Raw genomic sequence first — 15,029 nt, forward strand, 5'->3', positions numbered from 1 at the left:
TAACTTTACTGTCGCTTAAAGAAGAGTTAATCATACTCTAGTCAGTCAGAGAGAAACACAAGTCAAACTAATGCCAACTTCACTAGTAAATGACCCACTGTTGGAGAACACGTTAGCCATTAGCTTTATTAGCTTTAGGTGATAATATGTCAATGTTGTGTGTACACTTTATTGTGTTGCCTATATTAACTTATCACAGATCTGTTTGTGTTGTTGTATGATACGTCAAAGTAAAGAGTTAATGTAAATATGAAGTCTTTTGAAAACAGTCACTCTTAGTAGTCTGTTCACTGTGTTAAATGTTTAAGTCCCACACTGTAAGACACAACACCTTCTTCCTCTGTGAACTGCAGAAGTAGTTAACCGTTTAAAATACTCTTCTAAATGTTAAATGTAACTCTAAAACTCATTCATTAACACAGTTTTATTTTTTGTTGTGTCAATACAAAAACCAGAGAGTCAATGAGCCCATTTCCCCAAAAGTTTAACTATTGACATCTTAATAAAACAAATAATTGCTTTTGTTAAGTGTTTACATTCAAAATAAACAGCTGATATATCTTTATCTGTTTTATTTGACTACATTTATTTTAAATATTGCTATGGGCCTCAGTGATGCAGTATGGTTGGGCCTTTGCTAATGAAAGAGGACATATGCACTGTGAGTATAACCTCTATGGTTGGACTCACACATTTGAGTCTAGCTATAAAAGGATCTTAATTAAAAATCTGTCCCACAAGAGTAAATGAAAAGTCTAGGCTGCAAAAATGTTATTCAACTCACATTTATCACCGGTAAAAAGGTTGAATGTGTGAAGTACTCAGACGTGTGCACATGTGCAGCCTAACACACACACACACACACACACACACACACACACACACACACACACACACACACACACACACACACACACACACACACACACACACACACACACACACACAACACACCACACACACACACACACACACACACACACCACACACACACACACACACACACACACACACACACACACACACACACACACACACACACACACACACACACACACACACACACACACACACACACACACACACACACACACACACACACACACACACACTGTGTTGAACACAAACACTAAGCTACACCCTCGTATGCACGCGACTCACACGCTCACAGATTGACTGCGCTCAGCAAGAAGTGCTTCACGGATGGCAGTTTTCCTTTCTTTTTCCGCTCGACAAACTTATCAACCCAGCTCAGGTGGTGCCCATCTGCTTGCGCACATTTAAAATACACACACATACACTTACTGCTTACACAAGTAGACACATGCTCAAGGAATACATTCAATCAAATGTCTGCCCTTCAAATTTCATTTCTTATCCCCCTGGCTACTTCTCCCCCCCCCACACTCTCTGACCACATCCCAACCTGCTCTGTCCCACGTCCCTTCTCTTTCTTGTCCTCAACAACCTCAAACTCTCCTTAAGGTCTTTTCTTTATTGCTCTGGCTGTCCTGCATGTACACTTGCCTGTCTCCACACCGCCCCTGCATCCCGGTGACCGTACCCCCTGCTGTGCAGAGCCCACCCTGTCCAATGCAGCAGATGGCTGAGCAATACATGCATGCACATGGACAATCACGCCTACACAGGCATAAAAAAAGCCTGGAGAATACACAAAATGTCAGAGCATATTCGTGTTTATCTGTATATCAAGTGAAGTGCACACGCAGTTTTACACACGCTGACAAAATGTTCAGTCCACATAGTCAGTCATAATAAGAGCTGCAGCTTCAGAGGGGTTCAAAACTTGATCGGGAAAACTTGCATATATTTCACATTCGCTTGCCATGGGGGTATAATGCATCATGAATGTATTCATCCCGGCAGCATTTATATAATTCTGTTGTACAGAGCCACGAGCTGCTGTGAATCAATACACACTTCAACCAGCATAATGGGGCCGTAGGAGGCATAAGATATGCACATACCAAAGACTATAAAATGGGCCTTGACAGAAAATGCTTCAAGAAGAAAAGACAAACTACTGGATCGAGGATGAGTAATGGTTTGAGGCTCAGCCCGTATGACGCCACAAACGTCTTTTCTCAAGAGGCAAATGATTCTTTATAAAAGCATAATTTGACCAGTATTACAGGTCATTATCGATGCAAAATTATTTACCACACCCAATTCTGCCAATGTTTGTTTTGTGGCAAATAATCACACAACATGGCTGGAAAACAGCGTTGGCTACTACACAGACCTCTCCATAAAGTGCCATTTGTTAGGCAATTATCTTTATTCTACCAAGCAGAAAATAACTTGTGCGGAATGGGAAGGTGTGCTGGTGCGAAGCTCATAATGCCATGCAGACACTATAATTAGGCCTATTTTCACTGTGTGTGTGGGGGGGGGGGGGGGGGGGGGGGGGTCCTGGCCGACCTTAGGGAAAAATCTGACGGCCAAAAGCAATTTGCAGGGCGCCTTCCAATTTCCATGAATGATTCTTTGAATGTAACGATGTAAACAAACACGGTCTTCAATGGCTTGTACATCAGCGGTGGTGAGACTGTGAATGGTTGGCCGGTTGCTTAGAAACAGATGACAGACCTGACTGTGCCTCACTGGTTTAATAACTCGTTAGGAGACGTTTATGCGCTGGATTTGCTGAAAGATCGTTCCCTATCCCGCAGAAGTCCTGGGAAGCCTTCATGGTTTCAACCTTTCATTGTAACCCCAATCCATTTGACTTTTGTTAGAAAGGAAAACATGCGCTGACATCTGGAAACATAACCTTATGTACATTTAAGTATTTTACAGTCCTTTTACATTTCATTCCTGTTGTGGGTTCAAATCAATACATTGCAATGGCAAGTCAGGCTGTCCTCATAGAGACATGACCTGTGTGTCACCCTGTAGCAGTCAAATATGAACAACGGATATACAGTATGTGTGTGTGGGTGAATAGATCCTGGCGATGTGTTCTGGGTCAACTACGCTGGTGGGCGGGAGATAAAGTCACTGCCACCTTGTTCTCAGGTCACCCCGGGGCAAAGATGATGCACATCAGTTTATCCTTCTTTATACGAGTGTGTTTGTGTTTACCGGCAGAGAGTCGCGGTCGGGTCCTGGGCGTCTGCATCTCTTGCCGCGCGTGGGGCAGCATGTGATAGCGCTTGGCCTCGTTGACCAGGTCGCGACACGCCTCCGACGATTTGATCAGCTCCTCGTTGTCCACCACGTTCAGCAGGTAGGACGGGTGGATGAAGGGGAGACGCACCGCCGCCAGCAGGTCTGACAGAGTCTGACAAGAGAGGGGGCAAGGAGAAGAAGGAAATGAGGTTGAAGGCAATCATTGAGCAATGCTAAGATAACATAACGGACACAGAAGTAAACAGTACTAAAACAGTGTTTGCAGATTAATTTATACTGGAATTGAAACTGCCAGGGGATGATCAAAGAGGTTTGATGTGAACATTAAACAAATAGCTTTAAAACACAGCAGATCACAGTCAGTCAACACAGACTCTCACATCTTTAGCAAAGAACAGTTGGATTAACTCCCAACCTCATTATACATGTTTTCTTCGAAATAATATCATGAAAGCAGAAAGGAAAAACAACTATAAGCGATAAAAGCATGTGCTGTTATAGTAAGGAAACCTGGTAGTAGCGTGACCATTAGATCAGTAACTGTCAGTGTGAGGCCCTCAAAGCCTGGGCTTACCACGCTGCATGTGTCATTTTTCGGTTTCTATATTTCTGAAGGACAAAATGCCCAGGCAAGGATGACAAGACAAGAAGAATCTCCAAGTCGCAGTTTTTTTTTATGTATTTGGCGCCTGTACATATCCAAACAAAACTTAAAAACAACTACAGGGACTTTTAATTCAGTCATTAAAAGTGATTCATCATTAAACAAGAAGCCACAAAAGTGTTCAGTCACATCCGCTCACCATCTCACGTTCATAAGCGCATTTGGTTTTCGAGGCAGCGGGGGGGTATCTAACCGCTTCCCACATTCTGCTTCTGATTTTTCCGGCTCCAAATGAAATCTTACAGAGTCTAATGTTCCTTTGAAGCGAGATTAAGACACAGTTCTGGTTAATCACAACCCATTGATGCCAAGTGATGATCCAAAGAAGCTACTTACCAGGTTTTTAAAATCCAACAATAAAGAAATTCTACCTAAAATGTTCACCGTTTGCTTTAAGGTGTGTTTTAAGGTGAGGATTTGAGCAGGATGAGCAGGCTTTTAAGATAATTAATGATGTGGAGTGAACCAAAATTATTAAAATACTCAACTACGGCACCACAAGTATTTTGAGTGCATGTTTGCACTCAAAATACTTGTGTTTGCTCCTTTGCTGGGCAGCATATACTCATGTGTGCTAATGTATAGGTGTTCAGCCATGGAGGGAGGACAGCCTGTTGCCATGGTAACCTTTTCTATAGCTCTTGCTGCCGAATGTTATTCATTTTTCTTTCAGCATGTGTGTGTATAAATGTCTGTGTGCCCGTCTGTACTCCCATGGGAGCCTCATCTATGTCGACAGTAAAAGCTGTAAACAAGCTTGGACAGAACGACAGAGAGCTGGGTGGAGATTGACCCCGATGACCCCTCGGCTCAGAGCGACGTGACCGAGACGTGCAGGGGACAGCGACAAAAACAACAGACTCTGAGCAACATCATTCAGGGGAGACCACATAATAAGCTGACACTCTGCTTAAGCATTCCCTACTCCCACCTGAGGCCTTTTCACTCTGGCATGTGTCCCATTTGGTTTCTAACAATGTCCTGCAGAGCTTCTGACCAGAATAGAGGAAATAAGATGGTGGAGAAAGAAGAATGAGAGGAGGGAATGGCATGGGGGAGGAAGGACAAGGGAGACGAAGGACAAGAGGGTGAAGGCAAGCAAGGACAGAAGAGAAGGAAAGGAGGAAGAAGAGCAGAATGAGACAAGACAAGAAGAGGGAAAGTAGATCGAGAGGAACAGGAGGGGATGAGACGGATCTACGGCACTCAGGGAAATCTGCCGATGACATCTCTTTGCGAGCCCTGAGAGCAAAGCAGCGTCCTGCAGATGGGGCTGTCTTTTCCCCCTCTCCACAGACGTACTAAACATTTTATCAAAGATACACCCCAATATGCACATAAACACCAGCACTCGCTCCCAGCGCTAATAAAGCAAGAAGGTAAAGTCAAAGCATGTGTCGCATCCTGAGATATTCTTCAGTGAAGATTCACAAGGTGAGGAGAAAATACTGCTTTCAATTAAAGTGCCCCCATACCGCGAGATTTTGCCCCGATAGTTACTGAGTCATGTCACAAACAGAGGTGCTTCAGGTTATTGTTTTCATGTCTGCCTTAATCTCGGCGACTTTTGTTTTATGACATCTTTCATTAAATGCCAGTAATCGGATGGGGGGCACATTTTTTAAATATATTTTGACACTTAAGTAAAAGCTTTTAAGACATATTTCTTTCAAACGAGATGCAAGTGAGACATTGTTTTTTAGTATTCAATTTTGTAAATCTGATTTGTTGGGTTTACAATTTCTCCATGTACTCTTACATCAAAGTACATAGTGTGTTTTCGTAGGCTATGTAAAAGGATGGTCATGTCCTGTTTTTACTAGGAATGTAATTTAATCTGTGCTAAGCTTAAACTCCCCTTGAGAAAACATACATTATTTAGTCCTATTTAATATATGGGTGTGGTGTACTGCAGCCTCTCGTGGCCAAAACAGGTATCACAACAACAATCACTTCGTCCTGACATAAATACATCTTCCTTCGAGAAAATGGATTGATGATTAGATTGATTTTATTTTAGGGAAAGGAGGAATGTATTCAAAGCCTTTTTTGCATCTGTTTATAACATAGATAGAAAATAAATTAGATTGGAAAAATAATCACTAGAATGTATTTTTTCAGTAAAGGAGGAACGAACTGCATATGACTGTATTTAAAGTCAGTTCTGGCTCATGAGATCATTCATGTATCAGCAGGTCATCTGAAGTAGGTCCATTACTGACCCTCGGTGCTAAATTAAAGCTGAATATGGGCCAGTTCCAGCCAGGTGGTGCCCTCAGTGGCACAACATAAATAAATGTGCTAACATGTCTAGGGTTGCCTGTGGACATCTTGCTCATATTCAGAACAGCAGGTGGACGGGCTAGGAATTTGTTAGTGGTCTTCTGTGGTGTGAAGTTTGCATCTCAAATATTCTGCTTCTATACAGTTCGAAAACATGCAGCTCAGGTGGGCTGGAGAACGTATTTATGCATTTTACAAGGCAATAAAGTCATGACCTGTCCCAGATGCATCCCTGTCCGTTTAATGACCTTGAATAGGAATAGGAGAGTATAGAAAATCGGTCTTCTGGGAGCTCAGTAGCAAACTGCTCGCAGCATTCAGAGAGCGGATGAATTGGGAGGCGCGGGTCAAGAGTTTGAGGCGTGATTGACAGACTAAGCTAACAATTGAGCTCACACGTGTTCTCATTAGCAGTTTTGTCATGGTACCTTGTAAACCACATCCACACAACATGCACACCAAGTTAACTTTCCTTTACCTGTGGGAAAATGAAGTAAAGAAAAGACAAGCTTGCTACTGTTCCATCTGCGGGTCTGAGCTACACACAAACCCACATCTGTTGTGGTCTCTCTTCACTTGCCAAACGTTTTTAAAATGGCAGTAAAACTACCTCAAAGAGACAGCATCTGGTGCCTGCAAAAAGGTAAGGGCCGCTACCACGTAAATATCCACCTAAATACACACCCACGTATATACACACACAGAAAGAGACAGATGGATAGACTAGCAGTAGAGCTGCAGGTTGATTGCACTGTCATTTTAATCATGTGCTGTTTGAGGTCAAACTTGTTGAACCGGTTGGTTCATTGATTCAATGAAACTCTGGTTAAAAAGATTTAGACAATGTAAAGTCACATGGGCTGACGTCTGATTAAATAAACAACCAGGAATTCGAATATGTTGTGAATTGTGTGTGTGCGTGTGCGTGTGCGTGTGTGTGTGTGTGTGTGTGTGTGTGTGTGTGTGAGAGAGAGAGAGAGAGAGGATGACTTTATTTCAGTGTAGAGCAGTTATTCCTGACTGTTCCATTGCTCCATTTCTAGGAGAAATATAAAAAATGAACTCTTCATCAGAAATTCTATCCAACTCTATCTCACCCATTTCTTTTTAACCAACTCTCTCTTTTCGTTGCTACCTCCATTCCCGCTCCTCGCTCTCCCGCCCACACATGCATACATCGGCATGGAAATGAGGGGAAGTTGCACACTTGCTGTTAAAATTCAAATCCAAAGTGTCAGACCCTGCATAAAAAAAAAAAAAAAAGTAGTCGTGCTTGGTGCCAGTTGGAACTACTCAAGAAGGAATAAACGCAAACAGGTTCTTGTTTATCTTCTGGTTTTGTTTTAAAGAAACAAAGACTGTTTTGTTGCATGTTCAACAAAACATGACTATATTTTGGGGTGATAAAATACCTTTTTTTGGTGAAAGTTTATTGGAAATGTTTACTTTCTTGCATTTTTGGTATCTTTGCACTACAGACTCATCTTGTGGACAATCAAGGTTTACGCCTGTTTAATATTCAATACTACTATTGATCAGTGCAGGTACCTTGTCGAAACACATGATTTTTTAAAGGGGCCCTATTATGCTGAGGTTTCATATTTGTGTTTTGAGCCTCTACTGTTTTCATGCTTTAATGTTGAAAAAGGTCTTTATTTTCCTCATACTGCCTGAGCTGCAGCTCCTTTTTACATCCTCTGTCTGAAACCAGAGCTCAGTCTGCTCTGATTGGTTAGCTGCATAGAGGGAGAGAAACTCGCTGGTGGAACTTCGGGATTTTATCTTTTACAGACCATTTATATACAAAAACCTATATAACACACTACAGGGAAGGGAAACCCTAATAACCATAATAGAGCCCCTTTAATTACTTTAATGACTAACTTCCCTTTTTTGCTTCTATAGGAGAAAGTTTTAAATTGTAAATATTCGCTGAACATAAAACCTCATTATAGATAAAACATGTCAATAATAAGTTGACAAGTTTGATTGATACTCAAATATAAATTAAAGCAAAAAGACAGCAAAAATAAAACCGAGGTAAAACATGGAATAACAAAACCACCATTGACGTGTTCGATTGTGTAACTGTCAGATGCCTACTGTTTATTTGTAATCCTTTAAAGAGGAATGTTTAAATTGTGTCAAGTTTTATCTTTACAGGATTAATTCCAGATTTGCTTTGCACAGCTTTTAAATGCCAAGCTGGATCTCTCCCTCAATGCAGCGAATCAGTTTGTGGATTTATATGTATACTCTTCGCCTACAAAACCTTTTTCAGAAAGTGCAAGTGACAACACGGAGTGAAATGATAAGCAATTCAGAGGCATATCCTTCTCGACAACACAGCTGCACCATGATAATCCTCTACTCCAGTCCCTTTGTTGAGATGTTGTATGGAAAATACTAAAATACAAACAGCTCTAAACAGTCTAGTCCTTTCATTCCTCCATCTTCTCCACCTGGCTAAACCACCCTTTTTTTCATCCAAGCTGCCAAAATAATTTTCATCCGTTATATTTGCGGATGAAATCTCTTTTCGTGGCAGATATACCCAGGGGATTACATACATTCTCCCAAAGTGTGCCCTCCTGTTGAACTGAGGCTTACGTGGTCATAGCGGGAAATGAAATGACTGTTCTTACAATACTGACCGAACAAAATCACACATTAAGTGTAGACTGCATACACTCGATGCATGATATATGTGCTAAAAAGGGTTAGATTTCAATTATCTATATGTTTGAGATTCTAAGCAGGTGTTTAAGAGTACTCGTGACACTCCGAGCAATGAGTGCAGCGCTTGCACTCAGCGGATGACATCAGACGGTGTGTATCCGACTCCATTTCTCTCCAACAACCTCTTGAGCAATCGCTCTCTCATGCACAGGCTCAGGCACGCTGAGTGAATGTAAGCTCTGTCCCTCCAGACGAATGGTGTGACCTGTCATTTTCATCTTCTCGCCTACTCATGTAACCATATTTGTGTGCTTTCAAAACAGGGATGGCGTCTAATGGATGCATATTATTATAGCTACAGTCCATACTGCAAAGGCTAATGAGCCTACTGTGCCTTAAAAGAAAAATATGGCGTGATGTTTTTACATTCCTTATAAGGAGGTTGCTTTTTCAACAAGTAGAACATATGGAAAGTGCTCACAGGAGTCTGAGGACATATGGATACGCTACTTTTAGCTAGTCCGCCCACACAGGCTATCCCCCCCCATCTTCCATTTTCCTCGGACAAGGATCATTTATGAGGAGTCCATATGCTTTTCCACTTGTATTCTGACATTCAACCCAGATAACACCTTGTGACTCCCCCCCTCTAATGGTCTTTCTCACTGCTGCACAGCACACACAAAAAAACACATTCCTTTCACACACACACACAAAAAAAAACACAGTTCCTGGGCACAACACACACACACACACACACACACACACACACACACACACACACCACACACACACACACAACACACACACACACACACACACACACACACACACACACACACACACACACACACACACACACACACACACACACACACACACACCACACACACACACACACACACACACACACACACCCACACACACACACACACACACACACACACACACACACACACACACACACACACACACACACACACACACACACACACACACACACACACACACACACACACACACACACACACAATGTGGATGGGTTGAGCCCGGTGAGCGGCAGGGATAATGTGTCTAACAGTGAGCCTCTCAGATCTGTCAGGGGCGGCAGAGAAGCAGCTGGGGAGCCGCCATACGCTAACACGGATGACAAATGTCCACTGAGCTTTTCCCATTTTACTACTGTCAGCGAGGACTAACGCCTCTTACCATATGTGTGTGTGAAACGATTCAGTGTCATGGCAGCATCTAATAAATGACACAGGAACGGTCATATTTATTTGCACTGAGCAGATAGGAGTAAGCTTCTGCTTTAGAGTGAAAAATGTACAGGCAAATGCTAAAAATGCAGATGCAGATGAAAAAACTAAGAAATAAACAACAAATTCAACACACACACACACACACACTCTCAAAGGTTCACACATGTGTGTTCAATAGAGCACGTGCCCATGTTTAGCCTCAGAGTGCTAACAAACCCACTCAGCTGAAATGACCACAGCTTCGTTGTGTCCTTTTCAGAGTGTTCAGGTTTGTGTGAGGAAATACGTATGTGCTTTTAGCGTAGTAACACATAATGGATTCATAAAATACGGTCTTGTAAATGGCACTTCATTTTGGTTCATGAAATGCTTTCCTGAGCGTGTTTGTGTGTTTTTTGTGACGGCACGACTCGGTGTGCATATGAGCCAGGAGGATGGATGGAGGGGGTGGAGAGAGATGTAGCGGACGACAGACGCTGACTGCTGCCCTGAGCAACTACTGACAGGTGCAATGTGTTCTCCTCTGAGGCCTTTTTTCAGCATGACTTCATTCAACAAAAAAAGAAAGGAGCTTTCTTCCGCTCATTTAATACAAAACATATTTGTAAGAACGGCTGCTGGCTGTATATTAACATAAAACTTTCTGGCTTGTTTCTTAATTCACTGAATTATTTGTGACATGTGATGGTAGCAACTTACGTATCTGCCCTCCATTATACAGTACAGCGCTGCAATTTTTTTTATCACTCCTCATGAATCTTGGGAAAACAGAAGATTGCTTCGTCGAACGGATAGCGTAATTTGTTGGTTCTCTATTCGCCGTATCGCTCATGGAACCCTTGTGTGTTTATTTAAGAGCAGCCCAGTGGAAATAAGGCACATTTCGACTCGCTGTGGTTATGCAGCCTCCATGGTTGGGTGACTGCGGTTCAACTGGCTGCACACATCAGGACTGAGCGCACTCTGGGACGACAAAGGACACAGATGAGAACGCGGTCCGGAGTTCAGTGGCTTGCATCAGATCCCATCCGCTCTAATACGCGAGTCGCACCGCAACAAATGATTTCTAGTCTTGTGTGAATGTTTGAGCACAGGACTGGGATATGAACAGTGACATCCGATGCATTCTCAATGTGTGTGTGTACATGCAGGATTGTATTCATGTGAGTTGGAGAGCAGAGAAAAAGCAAAGACTGCAATATGCATCAATCTCCATTGCCTTGCTACGTCTCTTCAAGAGTGCCTATTTGTCACAGGTCATGCTGAAGATGGCCTACCCGTACATTTCTGCTTGCAAGCTTCCGTTTCCTCTTCAAGGATGTTTGTTGTGGCACATAGCTCCTCATCTTGAAAAAACACAATTAACCTTTTCTTTAGGGGTGCGTGGCGAGGAAAAGTTTCTGGTTTGAACTTGGAGCTTAAAAAGAAAATGACTAGATTAAAAGTGATGCCTGTGGTGAAAGGGTCATTTGTGGTTTTGAAGGTAAATGAAAATGTTAAACATTGAGGGAAACGTTTATATCCCTACACAGCCTCAAAGCATTTTTGTCCTTTGATAATGTTATACTCTACATAATGATAGCATCATTTGTTCTTTTTTTTTCCCTCTTAATGAGCACTGGAAGCAAATAAAATCACCTTGTCACTTTACTAGAGTCTATTGTAATACATTCACCAAATATAACTAATAACTTAGAGTAGGAGGTTTTATGTAATACCTTTAACCGTATCAATACGGCATGGGAGCCGCAAATGCAGGGCAGGTGATTGTTATTTCTGATGAGTGGACAGCAGGTCTCTGCTAATGGCAAGGCTGGCCTTTTTAATCATGAAAACACACAATTGACTGTCCTTTTTAGCTGTTACATTAGTTGGCCACTTTCCAAAGAGCCAATTAATCAGGCTCTTTTGTCAGGTTGAGTCACCTGGCAAGATAGGATCCTTTATGAAATATGTTCAAGTGAGGCGTAATGGCGGTCCTATTCAGGGATTTGGCAGGAGACTGGACTGTTATAATTGGAGCCATGTGTCTGTGGTCGTCCCACAAAAGAGCGCTGCGTCAAAAGAAGGGCAGGTCTGTCCCTGTAAGCACCTTCACAGAGAAAACATGACACAAGACGCCTCTTCACTTATGGATCCAGTTTCTTGTTGGCTGAATGCGGAGGCAGATTTAGTTCTCAGATGTAGCTTCTTACGATCAATAAAGGATGAATGTTAAGAGGTTTTAGTACATTGAGGTGTGTATAATTTAAATAATAAATATGTATTATTAACTATTATACTGTCTGACCAACTGAGCAAACATTTGATAGCTTTTTTAATAAAGGATTTAAGATTATTTGACATTATTATTATTTGACATTGACATTATTTGCTTTTTATTGATCAGAGTTAATGTCAACATGTTGATGAATCCTTGGGTAGGATACTTAACCCTGAGTTGCTCACGACGGTGTGTGAATATGTATGAATGTTAGTTCCCTAGAGCAAGTGGTACTGCTCTATGAATGAGGTGTGAACGGGTGAATGACTTAGTATGTAAAAGCACTTTGAGGGTCGTAAAGACCTGACAAAGCGCTATGTAAGTACAGTCCATTTACCAAGATCAATACTCTGTTCATTAAATGCTAAGCTTACCATTTCTTGGCAGTATTTGTAACATATGCAACATATGTCATTCTAACCGAGAAAGCACATTATCTAATTGCGAAAAATATCTATACTATTCCTTATAGATTTATGATGATCAGAATTGTTGTAGATTTGTTTAAGGTCTATCAATCTCTCATTTCAGCCAAAGGGTTTGTAGTCTCTATTTCATGAATATAGTCAAATATATATACATATATAATATAAACAGCTGCAATAATATTCATATCAAGGAAAACTGACAAGCTTTCTCTTCTATTTCACTCAGTGGTTTTGTTTCTCATAGCAAACCATTATTAACGCTCAAAATGTCTCTAAGCGATGTCCGGGCCACGCTTCCTGGTGCCATCGGATGTTAGTGACAGCGTAGCGGAGAGAGAAAATTGCATATTATTTACCCAGCGCCTTCAATATGCCACTTTTCCACTCTATAGCCCGCAGCTTACAACCCACAGAACATGCACGTACAAAGACACACATTGGCGTGCGCTCCGTTGAATGCAAACGCACATAAACTTCGATCAGGGCATTACGACCCCCCCCCCCCCTCCCCCCTCCCCTTCCATGACTGGAGTTCTTGAGCAGAGCTGTGACATTCTGCCCTGACATGTCATTAAAAAGTGTCACAGGTTCGGGGGTAGTGATTCGCTGCTCGCTGCCTCCAAACGGGCAGTGGGGATGGAGGGGAGGGCGGGGGGGGGGATGATGAGCTGTGCTGGACGGACCATGCGTGTAAACTCAGCCCTCTGGGTCAAATAACCTTCTCCTGTGGCATGATGGAAGCAGACTATCCTCTCTCCGCACTCCTCCCTTGTCTTCTCCGCAGGCCCAAGGCTTGCTAGTTGTTTTTTCGGTCACACATGGGCAGGGGATTTGAGCTTGACCGAGAGCTCAATCACATCTCCCCTGCCTGGATGTCATGGCTGTGCGCAGAGGCACAAACTGTTGGATATGAGATTAGAACACAGGGCCTTCTTTTTTTCTCCAATCCCTTTTCTTCGTTTTTCTTTCTCGTTTCTCAATCAATCTGTCCTTCTGTCTCGCTCCGATTCTTTCTCTCACTCCAACTGTCTTACCACCCCTCCTTTTTCTCCCTCTCCCGCTCTCTTTCGAGACGGGGTGACCCTGGTGTCTCGTCTCAGGAACCAGTGCGGTGGAGTTGTTCAGACAACCGGGAAAATGTTTCATTTCTCTTTTCTTCTACTTCATCTGAGTAACTCACCTCTGCACCTCTCCATTAGAGTGTGAGATTGCTGGACCGAACTGGATGCTGGTTTTCGATGCAGATGACAGGGGTCGCATGTTCTCCTAAAAACTGTGCAGCGACCTTGTTGTGGCTCCCTGTGAATTTGAAGGACCACCGGGTCTAATTTGCCATCAGCCACCATGGATTTATCAGTCACCATGTCATAAAAGCTAATCCCACTATATTTTGTCTCAGCTCCTACATGTACATGTATATAGAAACGTCTGCTTCCAATGGCTTGTGCTTAATCTTTGTATTGCACAAAATATTCTCAAACTTCCCCTAGAGCACATTTAAGTCCTGATGGATTTCTACATTTCAAAGGATAAATGTTAAATGTTTAATACAAAGGTAAAAAAAAAAAACGGATGGGTCATAAAAGTGGTTCCCAATAAAGTGACTTTGATTGCCGAGGTGTGTGCCAAAACTGATCCAGCTGATCTGAGGCAGTTCCCCTTTGTGCAGGTTGATGAAAAGACATTACTCTGAAAGAATGGCTCCTCCAGTGAAGGAGCGGTGTAATTCATCTGATAATAATCTCATCTCCACTTTTTAAACAGCTACAAAATACTTTAAAAATCATCAGCTTTAAATTCATAGGTTCCATGAGTGAATCCATAAAAATCTCATGACATGAGGTTTCCCCCCGCTGGATGGATATCCTATGCAGTGCAGGCCATTTACATTTTTCGTGAATGTGGACTGACGTTCTGACCTTGAGGCTTATCGATTCCACGTTTGTTAAAATTTGACCTGCTGTACCTGAGTGTCAATACCTCTCTGGGGGTTTTAACCTCGGGTTATGATTAACAGCCTCTAGGAATAAATCCCACCGGTTAGGCGTACGGTAAAGGACTGCTGCTGTCTGTGTTTTTATTGTGTTTTTTTTTCTCATGCGGTACTTTGTCTCACAAACAAATGAAGTGCAACTAAGAATAGAGCACATTCTGAGGGCAAAGCACTCCTGGGATTATGAACAACTGCTGTGTTAGGATGCATCTGAGGCACATAAATTGATGAACACCACCGATAGAAAACAGGGAGTCACTTTACTGGATTTCCATGCTGTGTACCTCTCTATAGAACCACCACA

At 42.3% G+C, this 15,029-nt stretch overlaps 1 protein-coding gene across 1 annotated transcript in view; it reads right to left on the minus strand.

Moving 5' to 3' along the window:
- Positions 1-15,029, minus strand: part of LOC117498323 (kelch-like protein 29) — a 205,540-nt gene that overhangs the window by 47,636 nt on the left and 142,875 nt on the right. Inside the window, 1 exon segment of the mRNA XM_034150343.1 lies at positions 3,106-3,304. Coding sequence (XP_034006234.1) covers positions 3,106-3,304 — 199 coding nt within the window.

The sequence above is a fragment of the Trematomus bernacchii genome, unplaced genomic scaffold (assembly GCF_902827165.1).
Source record: "Trematomus bernacchii unplaced genomic scaffold, fTreBer1.1, whole genome shotgun sequence".
NCBI lineage: Eukaryota > Metazoa > Chordata > Actinopteri > Perciformes > Nototheniidae > Trematomus > Trematomus bernacchii.